Source organism: Ziziphus jujuba, chromosome 7, assembly GCF_031755915.1.
Source record: "Ziziphus jujuba cultivar Dongzao chromosome 7, ASM3175591v1".
NCBI classification, from domain to species: domain Eukaryota; kingdom Viridiplantae; phylum Streptophyta; class Magnoliopsida; order Rosales; family Rhamnaceae; genus Ziziphus; species Ziziphus jujuba.
This window is the reverse complement of record NC_083385.1, coordinates 9,807,761-9,828,801: the sequence shown is the minus strand read 5'-3', so window position 1 is coordinate 9,828,801 and position 21,041 is coordinate 9,807,761. Positions and strand designations below refer to the sequence as shown.

At 35.3% G+C, this 21,041-nt stretch overlaps 2 protein-coding genes across 4 annotated transcripts; both read left to right on the top strand.

Annotated features, from left to right (window-relative positions):
* Positions 1–3,458: 3,458 nt before the first annotated feature.
* LOC107424579 (protein MICRORCHIDIA 2) lies at positions 3,459–13,716 on the top strand. 2 transcript variants are annotated; one of them, XM_016034423.4, is made up of 19 exons: positions 3,459–4,008; positions 4,143–4,217; positions 4,878–4,912; positions 5,030–5,108; positions 5,231–5,320; positions 6,305–6,380; positions 7,098–7,176; positions 7,286–7,414; positions 7,593–7,691; positions 8,321–8,422; positions 8,526–8,675; positions 9,578–9,670; positions 10,053–10,104; positions 10,184–10,295; positions 10,583–10,859; positions 11,929–12,017; positions 12,745–12,787; positions 12,881–13,039; positions 13,183–13,716. In XM_016034423.4, the coding sequence occupies exons 1-18, from the start codon at positions 3,726–3,728 to the stop codon at positions 12,995–12,997; spliced, it is 1,980 nt and encodes a 659-aa protein (XP_015889909.2). In that variant the 5' UTR covers positions 3,459–3,725; the 3' UTR covers positions 12,998–13,039; positions 13,183–13,716. The 2 variants fall into 2 exon arrangements, with proteins under 2 accessions (XP_015889909.2, XP_015889908.2); XM_016034422.4 differs by having other exon boundaries at positions 3,460–4,008; positions 12,881–13,044.
* An 800-nt stretch (positions 13,717–14,516) lies between these two features.
* LOC107407575 (uncharacterized) lies at positions 14,517–20,505 on the top strand. Of its 2 annotated transcripts, XM_016014871.4 has the most exons (13): positions 14,522–14,947; positions 15,085–15,243; positions 15,383–15,631; positions 15,750–15,869; positions 16,379–16,456; positions 16,757–16,852; positions 17,475–17,564; positions 17,759–17,812; positions 17,919–18,122; positions 18,277–18,402; positions 18,740–18,805; positions 19,112–19,411; positions 19,701–20,505. In XM_016014871.4, the coding sequence occupies exons 1-13, from the start codon at positions 14,885–14,887 to the stop codon at positions 20,175–20,177; spliced, it is 2,082 nt and encodes a 693-aa protein (XP_015870357.3). In that variant the 5' UTR covers positions 14,522–14,884; the 3' UTR covers positions 20,178–20,505. The 2 variants fall into 2 exon arrangements, with proteins under 2 accessions (XP_048335158.2, XP_015870357.3); XM_048479201.2 differs by lacking the exon at positions 16,757–16,852 and having other exon boundaries at positions 14,517–14,947.
* Positions 20,506–21,041: the final 536 nt, after the last annotated feature.

Sequence of the window (21,041 nt, the reverse complement as noted above, 5' to 3'; positions counted from 1 at the left end):
AATCTCACCTATCGCCCATCGGACGCGTCACCGGCAGCGACAGTTGCTGGTGACCGCGACGGCTCGCCGAAGAAATCACTATTCCGGCGAGTACCCAGTTGCACCGCCGGTCCCTCCCCACTAATTCCAACCCCCTGAATCCAAATCCGGTGTCATTTTCCTCCAATTCGCGATGGTTTAAGAGAATCGAAGAGTTAAATTCTGAAAGCTTTTCCGCGAGATTCCGGCCACCTCGGGTCCGATCTCCGGGAAGTAAGACCGGATTCATAATCCTCGTCACTCAAGCTTCGTTTCGGTATATTACTCATCAATTTTGGTTAACGTTTGTTTTTAACCCCCCGGGTACCGGGTATTATTTACCTGAATAAAATATTAATTTATTTGACTGTGTGTGAATTGTTGTTCTAGGAGCACGTGTGTGTCGTGGAATTGATCCCATGGAGGATCTTAGGTTAATTGTGTGCTCCAGGTGAGTGATCCACCTTTAAAACTATTTTGGGATGATTAATTATATTTATTTGGTGTTAATTTGATATCTAGAATTATGCTCATGTGGTGGAATTTAAATATAATTGTGAAAAAATATTATTTTATATATATATATATACCCATTGATGCTAAACGGAATTTTGGGTTATTAAGAAATTCCTGACTATTATTATTATTGTGATTTAATTGTATCTATTACGCATGAGCAAGGTATTTTCATTAATTAATTGTATCTGGATTTTAATATTATTTTTGGGCATGATTGGTTTAAATTGGTGGTTTCAAATTTCATAATTATGCCCGTGGAATGTTAATTGTTGGACCTTGTGATACGAAAAAAATTATTTATATATTGTTATCGGTGGTTTTGTACCGGAAATGTTAAAGAAAAATGTGGGATGGTGAGTTTGGAAAATGGTATAATTCCCACGGTAAATTTTTGAAAAATTTGGTTATTTATTTTAGACGCACTCATACAATATTGGTGTTCTGGCTGTATATGTGGATTAGCGCGCAAGTTATTATGTCTCCTGTGAGTTGCCATTGGACCGAGAGCAGGCAAGTTTGATATTGGCCATAGCCGCCCCCCTTTGTGGCCGGGATGACGGTTTCAGCAGCGGTGCTGTCGGGACGCCGAAGCGTCGTATGCAAGTTTCTATCTTTAGCCTCCCCGCCAGTCGGTGCTAGGGATGCTGGGTATCGAAGGACATCACTAGTATATGGTGTGGTGCGTCAAGTATAAATTTTCAGATAGAAATTTCAAACCCTAAAGTGTTCAAAAATTATTTATTATATTGTTTACATTTTACTTATATTTGGATTATTTAATTATTATTTATTAAATTAATTGATTCCTTGGTTTTCGGAAAATACGAATAACGGGTTTTGCGAAAATGTTTTAAAAGGGGAACATTTCCAACGGAGTGAATAGTGAGAATTTTGAGAGAAATTATTACTTTTAAATGTTTATTATTATTTATTTATTTAACTGTTTGGTATTGATTAATTAAATCCCTTTATTTGTTATATTGTTAATATTAAAAGTGTACAGTAGATAGGGTCACTCACTGAGATGATTAGCATCTCATTTTTTTTTTAAATTCCGTTCCCTTAGGTGCAAGGGGTGGTAGACGTTCTTCCGGAGCGAACCTAATCTCCGTCGCTGTCATAGTTCGAGAAGTTACCTTTCTCTTCATTTATTTCAATTTTAATATTTCTTTCATCCTTGTTGTATAATTTCTATACTTAATAGTACTTCATGTAGCTCTGTATACTGTCCTGGATATTTATGTATTAATTATGCACTGTATTACTGTTATTCATTTGGAGTGCTGTAAATTTGTGGAATCAAGTTGTAGTAATGTGGGAAAAATAAGGGGATGAATATAGAAGTGTGTTTTCAGTGCAGGAAATTTATGGTAAGTCCAACCCTTAGGGGAGGTTCTGCCGGATTTTCCATTGGAGGGTTCAGTAGGATTTTCCTGGAATCAGGATTTATCTAGGATTCCGATGAAAAATTTTGGACGGATCCTGACATTGCCCCTTTTATATTCAATGTTAAAGTTGTTTCACAAATCTTGGCTTTGTTTTGTTGGTTTGGATGGACCCACATGGGGATCTTGGGTGGGTCATAGTACATGATATTGGCAAGTGGATTATCAACCTACCAAATTGGGTTAAGGATTCAGTTAATTAATTGGGCCACACTGCATCATGGGCTGAGCTTTTCTAGAGCAATACTTGTGCTCGGCCCAGGGTTGCAACAATAGCTATGTCTCCTCGTGCAACAAGAAAGCTTAAAAATATAGAGTGTTTCCATGACTTCTCTCATTAAAAGCATCTTTGTGTCGCATACCTCATCTTGGTAAACGAACAACTCCAGGGATAGGCTTTTGTTTCTTGCCACTAAAATGCTAACACGGAAAAATAAAATAAAACCAGTTAAACGGAGACAGATACGACAAAGAACATAAGCAAGATACGACAATAATTCAACGGGGTCGGGACATGTTTACTTTGAATTGATCCAGGTCAAATGATGCAAATCATTGCAACACCTGCAAATATAAAATAAAATATACATCAAACTTAATACGGAGAGAGGTTTAGCATGCCAAAATATTATACGAAGTACGCCTTTTCGCATTGTTAGTCCTCTGCCGTGTAGTCAGCTTGTAAAAAAACTGCTTGTTCTATTTAAACACAAACACCTTTCTATGCCGCCATTTAGAGCTTAACATGAACATCAGTCAAAAATTCATCCTAAAAAAAAAAAAGGAAAAAGAAAGAACATCAGTGAAAGGCCTCTCAAGGAAAGTATGTCAAGAAACTTTTCAGAAAGCAAGAGATGCAAAAGGATTAACTTGCAGCTTAAGTTCACATAATAGTGTCAGACTTTTAAGTGCTGATACGTTTATTGCCCTTATCTTTTCCAATGTTTATATATTTGAAAAAAAATATATTTCAATGTGTATTGCAAGATAATAAACGTTTATTAATAAGTATACATTTTTTTGGTTGAAATATATTATTTATATTTTAAATAAAATTTTTAATATTTGTATAAACAACAAATATATTTGTCACGTGATCAATTCCATTAAGCTTTTGAAAAGAAAAATCAATAATATAAAAATTATGTAAGATAGGTATACAAAATATTGCATCAATCCTAATATAGTATATTTGGGATGCACAACCATACTAATTTTTCAAAAAAAAGAAAAGACACGTATTTTTTGATTAATTACAAGTTGAAGGTCGAACCCACGAAACAGAACAAGGATTAGAGGAAGAGACTGTTAAAAAGAATGCCAACGTTGGGAAATGCGGGAAAACTAAAAAATAATTTTTTTTAAAAGCCAAGGGGCAAAAGAGGAAAAACGAATATATGACGGAGGAATGCACGTGGCAATAACGCCATTCCGATGTGCACCGTTTTGATTTGGAGCCTAACACGCAAAAAGAAACTACATCGTTTTGCAATTTTCCCTCTGTCGTTCTCTCGGTGTCGCTCCCTCCCAAATTTAGCCGGTGAAAAGTACACAGAGCAAAAGCTCTGCGAAGTTGAATTTTCATGCAAATTCAAAGTATTAAAAGAGTTTCTTGTTTTCATATAACTATTTTTATACGAATTTCGAAACTCCACTGTAATACATTTTATTTCCATGAATTTCTATTTTTTGGGGCAAAATTTCAAGTTATTCAGAAAATAGACTCTCTTTTTCTTTTTCCAAATGCCGCCTAAAACAGTCAAGAAACCCATCGATGTGGTGGATATCGAGAGCAGCGACGAAGAGAATGATGCGGGCACTACTGCTAGTAAAGGGAATAGGAAAGCTTCGTCGAACAAAGCACCAACTCCCACCAAACCCTCAAAACCACAGCCTCAGCAGCAGACCTCTAAACCAACTACCCCACCCGTTGTCACCGACAATCAAACCCTTCTGTTCCGGAGTTTCTGGAAAGCTGGGGCTGTTGATATTGGTCCCGCTTTCAAATCCGTCGTTGCTGCTGAAGGTTCACTGTCCAATCTTTTATGCTTATTTGCCTTATTCACTCTTTTTCGCTTTATTTTTCTTGTTTGGATTATACACCAACGTTTTCTTTGGTTGGTCTACTTTTTCTTTTTCTTTTTTCTTTTTTTTTTTCAGATAATTTGGAGCATGCCCGTGTTCATCCAAAGTTTCTTCATTCTAATGCAACTTCGCATAAATGGGCTTTTGGAGGTAAATATGCTAAACTGAATTGCCTATAATTTAATTGGTTGCCTGCATAATTTCTAATAAATGAAGTGGAAAATCAGAAGCTAACTTGTGTTTTTGCATTAATTGTACCATTTGTAATCCATGAATAATGGGAGAAAGCATTATACTTTTCTTGTTTTTGGAGGCAACTAGGCACACTGCACATGTGGGTTCTAAAATGTTGAAGCAGACCTTTTGAATTTTTGCATGGTAGATTGGGGTAAAAGATGCAGCCTCGTAGTTGTTGTGTGCCCATTGTTTATGGATGTATTGTTATCATAATTAGACCTTCCTGAATCTTCTGAAGAAGCACAGTGCATATTGCAGAAAGTAATTATTAAGGATTTGTTTGTAAAGTAATTTTTAAGGATTTGTTTGTAGAGCTACTGTAAAAAATATTTAGCCTTTGAGATTAAGTGAAAGTTAGGAGTTAGGACTTATGTTTTGACTGTAAGACTCTTGCTTAGAGTTTTCGACCTTTTATGTTTGTAGCTTTGAATGACAAGTGATAAAATGCTATAAACATGTGGTATATACGCCACTAAAAGTGTTTATATGCTTATCAGTGTGTAAACTTATATTTTCTACAGAAGTAAGTTGCATAGTCTCCTTTTTATAGTCTAATTATTTATGTATTTGCAGCAATTGCTGAGCTTTTGGATAATGCTGTTGATGAGGTATTGTTTCACTTAATTCTCTTTATGCTTCATTGAATAGGGTAAATATATTTTCTGAACAAGACATATGGGAACTAACTGCTACTTTCTTTTTTCTTTTCCCTGCCTTTAATTCAGATACACAATGGTGCTACTTTTGTGAAGGTTGATAAAATTGGTGTCATGAAGGATAACTCTCCGGCCTTAGTCTTCCAAGGTATGGTTCATATTTGATTTTCCCTATCCTGATAATGATTTGTGTTTTATGTCAAGAGTTTTTTTCTTTCTTTTTTTTTTTTTGGGAAAAGAAAAGTGGAAATTGTGGTGCTTCCTGTGCAGATGATGGCGGTGGAATGGATCCTGAAGGTATTCGGAAATGTATGAGCTTAGGCTATTCTTCGAAGAAGACTGACACAACCATTGGGCAATGTAATTCTTTGATCTTTCTATTGCTTGTTGGCTTAGGTTGTTGAGGGTCATTTTTGGAATTACACAGTCCTGTGTTTTTGCTAACGCTGTTCTTGTCATTTGTCCTTTGCTCTAGGCATTTCTTAGATGGTTATTATTTTTATTTTTTATTGGGCCAAATAAAGGATTTAAAAGTATTTATCCTGGTATTGTTGCCTTGATTTAAAGTCCAAATTGAGAATTATTAAATGCACTTATGAATCAAATTACAAAATCTAAGGTTCAAGGATACAATTGACAATTTTGAGCTTCTTTGAGCTATTGTATTTCTTTGTATTGTAATAAAGAAATTTGGGAAAAAGGCTGTCAACCTTGTATTGTAGCCTGCTGTATCTTGATAAATACAGAAGAAAAAAGAGATCGCTAAATTCACATCTTTCTAGGTGACTCCATTAGATATCACTTGGTTTTATTTTTATTATTATTATTTTTTAATTGGAATCAGCTTTGGATTATTCGAAACGAAAGCAGAGAGTTCTGGATAGAATTCTGTAATGGAAGTATGAGCTGTGGAAAACAAGTGGCCTATGGATAGTTGTATTCAAGTGAGAAAACATTTTTTCTTTTCTTTTGAGGTGAAGGGTTATAGTTACTATAAATGAGGTAGTTGAGCTTCTTGTGAGAGAAAAGGAAAGATTAGTAATTTGTGATGGTATCGACTGCTTTTGTTTTTAACCGATAAGCAACTAACTTCTTATTGTAGTTGTTATCCATGCAGTAACGGCTCTTCTTTGAAGAGCAAGGCACATTCAGATTTCATTAAATAGCACATAACATGCATGCCAGTGCATGTACTTTAAGATGTTTACTTATGTTATATAAGGGTTTATCTTGTTTTTGGTTGTATACATTCATTTATCTCATCTGTGGTTTGCATGGTTGTCCAAGTCCTACATCTTTGTATGTATTTCTATATTTTGATGTTTCAGGCATGTTTCCTTCCAGATGGTAATGGATTCAAGACAAGTACCATGCGGTTAGGAGCTGATGTTATTGTATTCAGTCGTGCAACTCGGACAAGGTACTTATATCTTTTTTCTTTCCAAACATTGATTTATGCAGTCTATTATGTTTGGAAGTTGGAAACTGGTTGCCTTCATAAATGATTTCAATTCCATTGTTTATATGTATATATATTGTTCTGTTATAATTTCTTTAATTGAATCTGATTATGAACGGTATAAAAAGTGCAATAATGTCTTTAAAGGAGATTTGTATTGTTAAACCAGGCAGCCAACTCTCTACTGTCTTACATTATTATCTCAACTTACTTGTCTCTAGAAGATACTATTTTTGTTCCATCCACAAGTACTTGCAAAAATTGGTTAGCTAAAAGTAGTCTTGTAAAAGGAAAGAAATTTCTGCTTGATTCTCAGGTTGATGAGTATGAAAGTCTCAAGATGGTTTCAAATGCATTATTAGGCATTGATTTGCTTTGTTATCTTCAATAGGCATTATTTGACTTATATATATCTCTTTTTGGACTATTGTTTCTCTATGCTCCAGTTAGTTTTTCTTCTACTTTTACTTGGCATGGATTAAATTTTTTTACGGGCATATATTTAAAGTTTGGGTATGGTGGAATATTTAACATAGGCTTGATTGTAACCAGGGACGGTCATCGCTATCTGGACTGTGTCCTAGGGGATGGCATGAATAAGATGTGCTGCTTTTTGGATTAGTATTAAAATATTTCAATGGCTTGTAACATTTTTTTTACCTTGCATTTTTCTTTTAGCCAAGCTACCCAAAGTGTTGGTCTTTTATCTTATACGTTTTTAAGGAAAACGGGGCAGGATGATGTTATTGTTCCAATGGTATTCTTTTTCCCCTTTAATTTCAAGATTTTAGAATTCTAGTTTCGCCCTTGTAATTTGTAATGGTTTCATTTACCAGAATTTATACTTTCGTTTGACTAAATTGCAGATTGATTTTGACATCAGTGGCAACTGGGCAGAACCAATAATATATAGCTCAGAGGATGATTGGAGTACAAACTTGAAAATAATCCTTGAGTGGTCTCCCTTTGCCTCAAAGGAGGAGCTCATGCTACAGGTTCATTTAATTCTTTCTTTAGAACTTTAGAATATTATCTGTTAGCTTTGCAAAATATTTCCAGAGAGATTAAGTATTCTCTAGTATGTATTTCTAGCTGACCAGAAGCATCTCTTTCTATCATTTGAATGTAGTCGATATGCTCTAATCCCTGATTATTTTGTTTTGAATTTGCCAGTTTGAGGATATTGGAGCCCATGGAACAAAAGTAATCGTATACAACCTGTGGCTCAATGATGAAGGCATATATGAATTGAGTTTTGATGATGATGAAGAGGTATGTTACCCTTTTTCAGTGATACCATGGAGAAATACGGATGCATGTTACCTATGTCTTTAGTATGAACTAATGACTTGGAAAACTTCTGTACGGATACTACATCATCAAGGGAGTACATGAATTTGAAGAAATATATTGACCTCTGAAATTTTGCACTCTTGGATGTTTTTAATTTTTCACATACTAATGATAAGATTGGGGCTGAGTTGAGTTGAGTTGATTATTTAACTTAGCTCATGGCTTAATCACCATTAAATAACTACATGAATCCTTTCTTATTAGTCTATCCTAATCTTATGCACATGGATCCTTTTATTTTAAATGTTTTAATAATCACACAAAATGTCTTTCTGTAGAATATGGAAACACACCTAAACATTCATACTAATTCATTAATTTATTAATTTGTATTTTAGCACTTTATATGGTCCATAGGATTATTAAGTTACCACTAATAATAAGTAGCTAGATTGCTCTTTAAAATTTGAAGGAGAAAGGCTCATGCTTATATGGTCTATGACAGATTGAACTTGGGCAGTATTTCTTTCTTGTTGACTTGTTGGATACTTTACATGTCCACCTACGATTACATTGTTTGATTTTGTTCTCTTTGAACTTTGACATAGGATATACGGTTGAGAGATGAAGCCAGTCATGCAACTGAATCAAACAAAAGATTAAGTGAACTACGATCCCATATTTCTTACCGGTTATGCTATTCATTAAGGGTAGCTTTTCAAAGTTTAAATTTATGTGTTTTGTTTTCCATTATTCGGCATCATTTCTTTGACTTGAAGACTCTAATCTAATTAGTTTTCTCCTTTCATGTAGGCATATGTTTCCATGTTGTACCTCAGGAAATTTACAAACTTCAATATAATATTAAGAGGGAAACCAGTAGAGCAATATGATATAACAGATGAATTAATTCACTCAGAAGTGGTATTGTACAAACCCCAACTAGCTACAACATCAAAACAGGTAAGATGCATGGGTAACAGGATATCATTAATTTTCTTATGGCCATATCTTCTTTTGCTGCAATTTTGTTACCATTTAGAGATAAATTGCTACATATCAACGCTCAACTAGTGTGGTGCCTCCACCAATTGTTTGTACTAAAATAAACAAAGTAAAGTATAGTGGTGCCAAACTAGACATTCAGAGATTATAAATCTATTAGTTATTGTTCCCTCTGTGATTCATAATTCATATTTTGTTAATGTCAAAAAAAAAAAAAAGAAAAAAAAAAAAAGAGAGAGAGAAAAGAAAAGAAAAGAAAACTCCACAGTTTGTTGACTGACCTTCCACAGATGAAATGATCACATGGTGTTGGTCATTGGTGTCATGTAGATATCGTATCTCTCCACTGTCTTTTTAGTCCTTCTTTCTCCTTTTCTATATCAAAATCTAGGTTATAAATGATGTAGTGGGGCATTGTCTTTTCTATATGCCATATTTATAAATAGTTGTAAGTACTTGAATGAAAAGTGGTTCTTCGACCACAGCTCTGCAGGTGCCTTATTCTTACTCGCATATCTTTTGCTGGTGTTTTAGTTTCTTGAGCAAGGATATGCTCTTGCTTTCAAATTTATTATATGATATTATCTTGTGGATGATACATGGAATTTTTAATTTTTCCTAAAGAAAAAGTCATACAGAGTCACAGTACTAGAATCCCCTATAACCATCTCGTTGTTTGCTTTCATGCACATTCCATTCTCTGTATATCTTTCTGGTCCAACAAGCTTGTAGTTAAGTCACTTTGGATATCATAATCAATTTTGGTCACTTAGATAGATGCACTTAATTTTTAAGATCCAGAAGTCTCAAGTTTTTGGATATTTTCAGATTTTAAAGTCATCTGTGATATCCTGCTTTAGGTTGCAGCAGAAACAACTATTGGGTTTATAAAAGGAGCACCTGCTCTTTCAGTAAGCGGATTCAACGTGTACCATAAGAATCGTCTCATCAGGGTATGGTTTTGGTAATTTTAATCTTTCATATAATTTGATATTTTCAATGGTGTTTATAGTGCCTTCGCTGTAGATTTACATATTTTGAATAATTATACGTATCCAAGATTTTAAAGCTTTAATTTTTGGTGTTGAGTATAAGTGATTTTTAAAGTGGATTTTATTTTGCAGAGATTGCCTGAAATTAAATGTTGAAAAATTTTGGACGTCAGGTTTTTTAGCTAATTTGCTCATGCAATAGGATGAACATATGAAAAATGAAAGTTTCTTCGTCTGTGACACTATGTTGGTTACATGATAAAAAAAAGTCATGCACTTTGTGAGGGATGACCAGTTACAAAATATTTTAATCATCAATTTAATCTGTTTCACACTGTTGCAGCCCTTCTGGAAAGTCACTCCTGATGGTTCTAACAGAGGCAATGGTGTTATCGGTATTGTTCTTTTTCTCTTGATTCAATCATATTTTCCTGGGCATTATGTTGTTTTAGTGATTGTGGTCATATAACGTAGGCGTTCTTGAAGCAAATTTTATAAACCCAGCACATGACAAGCAAGATTTTGAGAGATCATCACTTTTTGTACGGCTTGAAACCAAGTTGAAGCAAATGGTCATGGAATACTGGTGAGTTAAATTTAGTGTAACTCTTGAAGTTGACAATGCAATGTGGATGACAGAGGGAATGGCTTTTTATTCTACCTTGAAGTTTACTTCTCTTCTCTTTGTTAGGAAGTCTTTGAGTCTTTCCTTATAAATTTTAAGAGTAGCATAACATGGAATAGAATCCCAGTGCTCTGGCAAAGGGTTGTATCTAAGTTTTTATGGTTGTTTTCTTTTTGATGTTTATCAAACATGGAAACCATAATTATTTAAACTGTTTTGTTTTTTGGATTTTCTTTTGGACAATACAGGAAAGGCCACTGTAATTTGGTGGGATATCGAGTTTTTGGCTCCAAGGCACCTAACATCCAAAAGAATCCGCCTGTTGTACCTCCTGTTGGACTTGCCAGTAATATGGGGAAGCAGTTACCTGCTGACCAACATATCACTGGTTCTTCGGTTAGTGACTTAGGAAATATGCATCTAGGTGAAACTATTGTCAGTCTTCCAGCAAATGTTGAGCAGGATTTGAGAAAGGAACAATCTGGAAGCAGCACTAGAAGTACATTCCAGAAAAATTTGCCTGCAGTAAGCAACGCTAAATACCATTTTTCTGGGTGCTTTTTCTGTCATTTGTTTGATATTTTCAATATGATTGATTGCAAGCACATTTATGTATTTATTTGAATATATAAAGAACATATAAATATTTTTATTTTTCAATATTTTACTTATATTGTACTTATAATTTCTATTTATAATATAAATTTATAAATATAACTTATAAATAATATAAATTATAAATTTATAATATAAATTATAAATAAAGTACAAAAAGAAATTCTTACTATATCATACAAGTTTTGCCTAATTGTGGTAATGCTTGGCCATATGATAGCGGCGGCTGATTACTCATCTTGTTTCTCATTTTCAACTTGCTAAACAAATTCATATTTGTATTCACTTTTCTTTCTTTCTTTTATTTGTTTAAAATTTTTGCTGTACATGCTTTCTGCATACAATTTTTTTTCTTTTTTTTTTTTTGGGGGGGTGCATCTGGTGGGGGAAGGAGTTGGGGTTAATAACATTCATTTTGATCTCTTCCATGGATGTCCAAATCTTGGAGCCTGCTTCAGTAATGAGTTTGCTTTGGGTAGCCAAGAGATGAGCTTTGATGCTCACATGTTAATCTACTCAATGCATATGAGCGTTGGACATGGTTTATGTATTTATATGCTGAAACTGGTTATAAGAAAGGCACTTTTTCGTTTACACATAAAAAGGAAAAATGTTACCAGACCATTAATGTTAGCCAATTATCCACTCTGACGATCGATGTTTATCAACCACAGCCAATTCATGGTCATGAAAAGTCTCTGCACTGCCTGCATTATCCATGTCGCTAATGATCGCAAGAATTAAAAATATGTATCAGAAGTTCTGGAATAAGAGTTAGGGTATGGGTCGCAGTTCACCGCAAAAAAGGGCCTAGGATGATTTATGCTAGAGTTCTAGATAGCTGCAATATAGATATTTTACTCTGTATCACCTCCAAACTGATACCTCAACTGCCATTGTTTCTGCATCATTTATATTTCTGCGTGCAGTATGCTAAGTTTAGAATATTTCTTTGATGGTTCATTGATTGCTATCACAGGGCTCTTATGAAGTAGTAACTCCTGTAGATAGTGCAGAACGGGTATCAGTTGATCAGATATGCGAAGAGAACATTCAACTCTTCATGAGGTATATTTTTAATCTTATAATTATATTTGATATAGCAGCCAGTTTCTGTTTAAATTCTTGTCTTATCATGGATAATTCTATGCTTAAGTGTGAGGATTTGCCTATTGGCCTGAAAATATTTCTTACAATTATTCTCCAAAAGAAATTTCTTGCAGTCATGCTTAGTATTTTGAACATATTGTGTGTCTGTTGTACAGATGCTTTGGATAAGAAGAAACCATTGCTGAATATGGTCTTTTATCTAGTTTAAAAATTACAGTATGAAATGGTATCTGATTTGCCTGTCGATGTTGTTTGTCTATTTGTTTTGTTACCAGTATTCCTTGTTGCTAACTACATAAGTCTGTGATTTACATTAAGAAGTCCGATCCTTTTCTCTCTCTCTCTCTCTCTCTCTCTCTCTCTCTCTTTTCTTGTACACTCTTGACAAATGTTGGTAATAAACAAGTCACAGGCATTTCTGTACTTGATGGATACACTTGAATTAAACAACATTTTAACTCCGTCCAAACTCAAATAGATGTGAAAAAAATAGGGGGTAGAGAGAGAGAGAAAGAGAGCTTTTAGTATATCCTTTCAAATTATTTCACTCATCTAACTTCTCATAAATTTTTTGAACTAAATACAACCAGGAGAGGGATGGTTTGTTTTAGTGTTCTTGTACTGTAAATTTACTTGTTATGTTATATGCTTTTGTTGTTGTATAACGATAGACATTTTTCCACAGGTGTGAGGAGTATGTGCAAAGACAGTCCGAGTTAAAACAAAAGGTAGGTTAGTTTGTACCCAATATACATTTTTAGTTCACGACTTAAAGCCTTATATGGATGTTGAATTTTGATTGTGTTGCTCAAATGGGATAGATTACTGGCTTAGAAAAGGAGTTGAATGAAGGTAAAAAGAGGTGCGCTCGACTTGCTGCTTACTTGGAGAGCAGAAGGAAGCAAAAGATTATGAAACAATCTTCTGAAAAGATTTGATTAGCCTGACTTGTGCACATCTTTGGAATTTTGTCTTCTTAGGTGAGGTGGGTTTCTATTTTCACTTCTTTGCTACATTTTTTTTTTTGTTTGTTTGTTTTGTTGGTGAATTCTGCATGACATGTTTTGGTTATTAGATAACTGCTTGAATTGATATTCATACTCCTCTTTCTGGATACTCACAGGCTCCGTAAACTGCTAAACGAGGAAAATATTGAGCATCTCAGCACTACTGCATCTTTTTGAATGACATTTGTATTATATTTCCATGTCATAAACACTTATTTCTTCTCAATACTCTCTCCATTTCTGTACCCGCTTCTTTTTCTGTTCATTCTGAACCCAAACCCACCTTCAAAGGGGGAACATGTAAATCCCAGGACTCTTTTTGAACTTGGTAGTTAAGTCGCTACGGGGAGTTAAGATGGAGGAGTTACTAAGCTCTGACACTACCTGCTGCTACTCTGGCTATGTGTGGGACCCTCAATCTGATTACGGAGCTCTCTGATTTCAGTGTCTATTGGAGAAGAATTTTGTTCATTTATTTGTGTAAATGTATAGTTTTTCTATTTCTAATTTAAATTTATGGGGGAGAACGTTTTGAAATCAGGGAAAAGATGCGAGTTTTGAGGTTTGGGCATTTTCTAATTGAGACTTGCATTTTGTAAATAGCATTACCAAAGAAAAAGAATAATAGAAATAGTTTATTTATTTATTTATTTTGTTCTGCATGAGTTTGCCATTTATTTTTTATTTTTTTATTTTTTTCTCTGCATTTCAAGAGGATGTGGATTCTATACCTTGAGGATTTAACTTTCAGACTTTGTAATCTGGTGCCTCGACCATTTATATGCCAGTTTTAATTTCTGTTTGGTTTTGTTTTGTTCTTTTATTTTATTTTTTTTTTTGGTATTTTTTTTCTATGGTGTTTTTAGACCACAACAGCTATTCGAAAGCTATTTTATCAATCTGTTGGTTAAAACTTTCATTTGAGTGCATTTTGAAGATGGCAAGATGAAGAAAACAGAGAATGGGCATCAAAACAAGTGAGGGATTTAACACTAAGCCACTTAAATTTGGTGGAGGGTTCAAGATATTAGGATGAGAAATCAATGTAAATGTGTGGGGTATTATTGTAAAACGATTAAAAAAAAAAAAAACAGTTGATGATCTGGAAAATTTGTACACGCTTCAGCTAGAGAGGCAGGAGTACAGTGCTCGGCTCAGGAGTAATTTTACAGTGAAACGTGTCCAACTGTGAGGGCATTTTTGGATGGTCACTCTCTCTCTCTCTCTCTCTCTCTCTCTCTCTCTCTCTCTCTCTACGTGGTAGGATTCCAAAGCTTGGTTTTCCTCAGCCACTTTGGGATTACCTCCCAACTTTGGGAATACCTCCCAAAGTTACATTTTTGGTTCATATAAAATTCTAAATACTATAACTTTTGGGGGAAAAAAATATGTCTCAAATTGAGTTATTTATCCAAAATGGCAAAAAAAAGGAAAAAAAAAATGAAAAAAAAAAAGCATTTATTTAAAAATTATATCCAGTCATCGAAAAAATTACAAATGACGCGTTCCATCGTCTTTGGGCACACAGATGTAGGAAATATTGCCTTCAAAAAGCAAAACGTCGTCGTCGTAGGGTAGTAAACTTAATTCTCCGAAAGCCCAGTGGCCACTCGAGAATGCCCGAGAGAGTAGAGATGGTTTTGGAGAAGGAAAAGTAATTCCGGCTGGGTTTGGCGTCAAAAGCGCGGTGATTTGGTACACTGTGTCCTCCGAGCGTGTGGAAGCAGAGGCTGAGCTGGTTGAGAAGACTGTGAGTCAGTGAATTTGAGAGTTTGTTGAGTAGAAGGAAGAGAGAGAGCGAGCTTTGGTCAAACCAATATGAGGAAGCGAGATTTGGCCATTCTCATGCTCTCCGCTTTCGCTATCTTCTTCTCTCTTCAGGTTCTCTCAAAATTTATCTTCTTATCATAAAACCCTTCTTAAAACCCTAATTCACTTTCGTATTTGTAACCATTCTAATGGGTAAAAGTTTAACCGATTAGCTTCGTTTCGACTTTTTATGTTTGGAAATTTTGTAGCATGAGGGCGATTTCTCATTCAGAGAGGCATGGATGCATCTTTCCGATGAGTACCCGATCAAATACGAAGGCGATCGTCTTCCGCCGCCTATCGTCGCCGATCTCAACGGTGATGGCAAGAAAGAAGTCCTCATCGCCACCCACGATGCCAAAATTCATGTCCTTTTCCTAAATTTTTCTATTTTTTTTTTCTCTGTTTCATTTCATTCTTTTAGTTTGTTTAGGGGATATTTGGCGTTTATGTGTTGTGGTTTCTTAAAACTGTGTGTTGAGTTTGTGTTTGTGGTCTTTATTTCAGGTTTTGGAACCCCACAGTAGGCGTGTGGATGAAGGATTCAGTAATTCGCGTTTGCTGGCAGAAGTGAGCCTATTGCCGGACAAAGTTCGTGTCTCTTCCGGTAGACGTGCCGTAGCAATGGCGGCAGGCGTCATCGAACGCGCTAAACCCGGGAGACCACCGAAGCAGGTCTTGGTTGTTGTTACGTCGGGCTGGTCCGTCATGTGTTTCGATTCCAACCTCAAAAAGCTATGGGAAAATAGTTTGCAGGTTTTTTTTTTTTTTTTTTTGTTTTAATATCTTATCTGTGATGTTTTTGGCTTATTATTCGAATTGTTAAGGATTAAACAACTTATCTTTGTTTTTTTTGTGTTGGGGCTCTTGAAAGGATGATTTTCCGCACAATGCTCATCATAGGGAGATTGCAATATCAATAAGCAATTATACCCTGAAGCATGGCGATGCTGGACTGGTGATTGTTGGTGGAAGGATGGAAGTTCAGCCTCATGTATGTTTCTTCTTTCATCTTTCTTTGTATTTAGTCTAAGGCCGTCTTTTTGCCGTATACTTTCCAAACAACGTCTAATGACTATAATGGCAGCATTTTCTTCCAGCTTTAGAATATGAGAATCAGATCGAATTACAAAATTTGGGATGTCGATCAATGTGGCTTCTATTAAACATTGCCTTTTGATTTCTTTCATACTGTGAACAAACGTGTATTGGACATTTTGACATTTGACACAAAGTTGTCATTACTTCCTCTCTATGAATTGATTGCATTCAACGATCCCTGTGCATAGCTTCTTGCCTCTGCTTTAGTGTTTTAGAATGTTTTGTTTCTTCTTGGTTGTATGCAATGTTTAATTGAATTCCATATTTTAAGAATTTGTTGCACACCAGATATACGTATATTAGGCTAATGATGCTGTATTAAATTGTGGATAGAAATGGACTCACACTCTGCTGTGTCAATCATTCTTCATTCCCCTATGAAATAATTTATTATGATTTTAGATTCTCTTGGATCCTTTTGAAGAAATTGCAATGGGAGATAAGAGTGCTGGGCAGCATGGAAGAAGTGCTACTGAAAAGGTATTGTCTTCTTTTTGCTTATGCATGATAAACTTTTTAATGGTTTCACCGTTACAAATGTTCTTTACAGCTATTTTAGTGGAAGATTATGTGATATAAATACTATGCACCTATATTTATTGAAATGTGAACCTTTTAACGCCAGTAACTTTATGGAATGCTCTTTTCTTTGCTTCTTCTTTTTCTTCTTCTTCTCTCTCTTTCAATTTTTTCTTTTTGCCAATCTTCTGTAGTGGTATGGTACTTCTTATTTACTATTGTTTAACTCTTATTATTCCCCTCCCCCCCAATCTTCTATAGCCTTCTGAAAACTCAGGCGCTGCAGATCTACGCCATTTCAAATTTTATGCATTTGCTGGTGGCTCTGGTACTATTAGGTGGAGCGGAAGAAATGAGGTGATCTATCATACCATTGCATTAATGTACTTCTAGATTTAATGAGGGGGAAAAATGGTTTCTTGGAAAGCAATTTGAAGCTGACCTCAAATGTTCTTTTGTCGATGTGTAGTTTGGTTGAGTGTTATGTACTTTTGAGATTGGCCCTGATTGCTGCATGCTAAATGTAAAATGATATTATAATGTTTCTCTTCCCTGTCATTTTGTTACTGAGTGATGACCACTTGTGTTCTCTAGAAAGATGTAAAATTCAGGGGCTAGTAGGCTGAAGCACTTTCTTGAAACCTCCAATATTGAAACTGTATTATGTGTGGTCTTTCTGACCATGTAATTGCTATAGATTTAATTGATTTACTGCCAGAACGTAAAAAACATTGTTAGTTATACAATAATGTGATGTTCTGACCGTTTACTTCTACCTTTTAGCTTAAATGTACCCTGAATAGAACTTTGCATACAGCATGGATTTCTTTTTCATGCGTATGCTAAGTTGTTAGAATATTACCGGAACTATCCGAACTTTCATGTTAGCATAATTGATTGGTGTTGCTAAAGCCAACACTACAGCCATAAAAGTGACAAATCCTATGTAAGTTACTAATTCTGTCATTCTGTTAATTAGAATATTGAAGGACATTCTTCAGATGCATTGATTCCACAGCATAACTACAAGCTTGATGTTCAGGCTCTTAATAGTCGTCATCCAGGAGAGGTATGTTGTTAACACATTTTCTGCAACCCTCTATTTGTTTTCTGAATTGCATTTTTTCCCCCCTTCTCAAAATTGTCAAGTTATTGACTTGGAGCTTGCTTGAATAAACTCTCTTTATGCTAGGATTGGAATTTAATTTGTCTAGAATTAGATGTTTTGTTGAGATATGCTCTCTGAAACTAGTTAAATTTTAGTTTGAATGTAGGGAATTCAGAGAGTCGATCTTGGGAGTTATGCCACATCATTGGGTATGTTTGTAGAACCATATCTTCTCTAGTATTCATTTCATTTTTGTTTATTCTCTGTATTTTTAGGATGAAAGAGTATTTTGTGGCATTTTTATGATTTTTTCAGGATAGGAGAGAAGATACCATGTTAAAACTGGCACACTTCAGGCGGCATAAAAGGAAAACTTTGAAGAAAACACCAGGAAAGGCTACAAGCTTGCCTTTTTACAAGCCCCAGGAGAATCATCCTCCAGGGAAGGACTCCACCAAGAAAATTTCAAACTTCATTGGAAAAGCAGCAGAGTATGCTGGTTCTGCAAAATCCAAAAAGGTAAGACTTGACAAGCATACATTCATGGCATTATTAGTTGTAATCCATACTTCTTGGAGACCAGTTTATTTAAGTTGCATCTTTCAGATCATTTAGTGTCTTCTCAGGAATTTGTATTATGAATACCTTTCTTAAGCTTTCTTTTGTTCTGCAGCCGTTTCATTATGTTCCTACAATTACAAACTACACTCAACTTTGGTGGCTTCCGAATGTTGTTGTGGCTCATCAGAAGGAAGGAATTGAAGCTGTTCATTTAGCAACTGGTCGCACTCTTTGTAAGGTAAATGAAAACCCCAAAATGATGGCATCATGCCATATGTGGTCATCCATGTGCAGTTACACCTTATATAATAGCTATAATATGCCCTACTTCAACAGAAAGATGACCAAGTTAATGTCTGTCTGTCTATCTCACTTTCTCTCTCTTTGCCATGTCAATATAATTGCTCTTTTATGGATTCACTCCTTTCTTGATTGCAATCAACCCTTCTGCTCATGTCTGTTACAATTGCTTTTGTTAATTACCGTATCTGTTATGATAGCTTTGAGTTCACCAATTCATGTTATATTGTCTTTAACAAGTTGAAAAATAACACACAATTCGTTGGTCTCTCCAGCTTCATCTTCAAGAAGGTGGCCTTCATGCTGATATTAATGGTGATGGAGTGCTAGATCATGTCCAGGTGGATGCTTCTTTTCTTTCTACTTTATGTATCTTATCTGAGTACAAGTCATCAACCACCTAGGAAATATCAGTGTATTTTGGAATATCTCATTGTGTTAAACTATTTTACATTTGGTACCTAAATGTAGTTGATACAACATATATGACTGGTGGCTGGAACATTCACGGTAGTCAGTTTATGAAGTTGTACTTCTGATATGGTTTGTCCACTTAAATGCTAAAGAATTAGGGAACAATGAAACTGACGTGGGAGTGGTTGGCCTGATATTACAAAAGAAAGCTAATAATCTTTCTATATTCTCAGGCTGTAGGGGGAAATGGTGCTGAGCAGACTGTTGTTAGTGGATCCATGGAAGTACTCCGACCATGTTGGGCAGTTGCAACATCAGGTGTACCAGTTCGAGAACAGCTATTTAACGCTTCTATATGTCATCACTCCCCTTTTAACTTTTTCCAGCATGGAGAATTTTCTAGAAACTTTGGTCGAAGCCAAGATGTAGCTTCCTTGGAGGTTGCAACTCCAATTCTCATCCCAAGAGATGATGGCCATAGGCATCGTAAGGGTAGCCATGGTGATGTTGTCTTCTTGACAAATAGAGGGGAGGTATGCTTCTTGGTCATATTAAGTTCTCTTGCTGTGGAAATCTTAAAATCACCAATTAATTGTTTCATGTTGATTTAAGTATAAAATCATCAATTAATTATTTCATGTTGATTTAAGCATAAAATCACCGATTAATTAGTTCTCAATGGTGATATTGCAATGTAGTGGAGCACTTTAATTTAACTGCCATTGGTATTATTTTATGAGATTTCTTTCTTTGGCCTGTCAGGTAAAGGATACTACTGTTCTTTATGCTGGTACTCTACTTAGTACTGTCATTTGTTTTCAGGTGACATCATACTCCCCTGGTTTGCATGGACATGGTGCTATTTGGCAGTGGCAGCTCACAACGGGTGCTGCGTGGTCTAATCTTCCATCACCTTCAGGGTTGATGGAAGCTGGTACTGTAGTCCCTACACTGAAGGCATTCTCACTGCGTGGTCATGATAATCAACAAATGATACTTGCAGCAGGAGAACAAGAGGCTGTAGTAATTTCTCCTGGAGGAAGTATCTTGGCATCTGTTGACCTTCCTGCACCACCTACACATGCCCTGGTATGTGAGGATTTCTCAAATGATGGACTCACTGACATTATTCTCGTGACCTCTACTGGCATGTATGGTTTCGTCCAGACTAGGCAACCAGGAGCTCTCTTCTTCAGCACATTGGTTGGTTGCCTTATACTCGTAATGGGAGTCATATTTGTCTCGCAACACCTGAATTCTATTAAGGGGAAGCCTCGAGTTTCATCTGGTGGCCTTTGAATCCTTACTTATAGACAGTATATTAACTGAACATTGTCAACCCTGAAAAAGCCACTGAAATGTCGAGAAGTTACTTCAGGCCAGTGTCTGCATCAGATCAAGGATTACATACCTTATGGATATGAGATTGTTAACCCTCTTCCTTCTGTTGCAGAATGTACTTGAGGATGAGCCTTTGCTTTGTAAAACATTTAATATGTATCTTTGTAGCAAGGCTTCCAGACAGATATCCTTAAAGGTTTTTTGGGTATTTTAAAACCAATCATTTAGTCGTTGTAAAATATGGCTGCATATGGCATGGCAAGTAATAGTCCCGAAACTTTGTGAAGCCATCGATCTTTTCCCTTGGCTGGCTTTTTTTTTTTTTTTTTTTTTTTTGTTTTTGTTTTGTTTTGTGTAATCAATTTCATTTCTTCCGGATGCTGGTCTTTCTTCTCCAATTTCCTGATTACATGGGTCTTTTTTCTTTTCGAGGAATGATCGATTTATTTGGAACTTTGGATGATAACGTGGGTTCGGTTTAAAATCTAAAAAATTATGATTAATTTGTTGGTAAGTAGGTTAACGTGTATCTACAATTGAACCTTAATGATTTGATAAGATTTTAAGAATTAATTACAAAACCTATCCTAACTCTTTACTTAGATTTGCAGAATAAAATACCAACCCCTTATTCTTTTATTTTTGGAACACAATCTCTTTCCTTTAATTTTTCCTTATTGAATATATTCCCGTTATGGACCTGCTAACAAAAAAACAAATAATGGGATGAATTCAAAGGTCGGATAACCATTAACGGTAATGCCAACAAGAACTTTGCGTGCTTGAATCTATAAAAAAGATACTGTGTTTGGATTTGGAGAA

What these genes read in the sequence shown, in the direction of transcription:
- LOC107424579 (XM_016034423.4), top strand. Translation starts at nt 3,726, where the DNA reads ATGCCGCCTAAAACAGTCAAGAAACCCATCGATGTGGTGGATATCGAG. An exon ending in TGGATAATGCTGTTGATGAG is followed by an intron (nt 4,913 to 5,029) that starts GTATTGTTTCAC and finishes CCTTTAATTCAG; the next exon opens with ATACACAATGGTGCTACTTT. An exon ending in AACATTCAACTCTTCATGAG is followed by an intron (nt 12,018 to 12,744) that starts GTATATTTTTAA and finishes ATTTTTCCACAG; the next exon opens with GTGTGAGGAGTATGTGCAAA.
- LOC107407575 (XM_016014871.4), top strand. Translation starts at nt 14,885, where the DNA reads ATGAGGAAGCGAGATTTGGCCATTCTCATGCTCTCCGCTTTCGCTATC. An exon ending in GAAGAAGTGCTACTGAAAAG is followed by an intron (nt 16,457 to 16,756) that starts GTATTGTCTTCT and finishes AATCTTCTATAG; the next exon opens with CCTTCTGAAAACTCAGGCGC. An exon ending in ATAGTCGTCATCCAGGAGAG is followed by an intron (nt 17,565 to 17,758) that starts GTATGTTGTTAA and finishes GTTAAATTTTAG; the next exon opens with TTTGAATGTAGGGAATTCAG.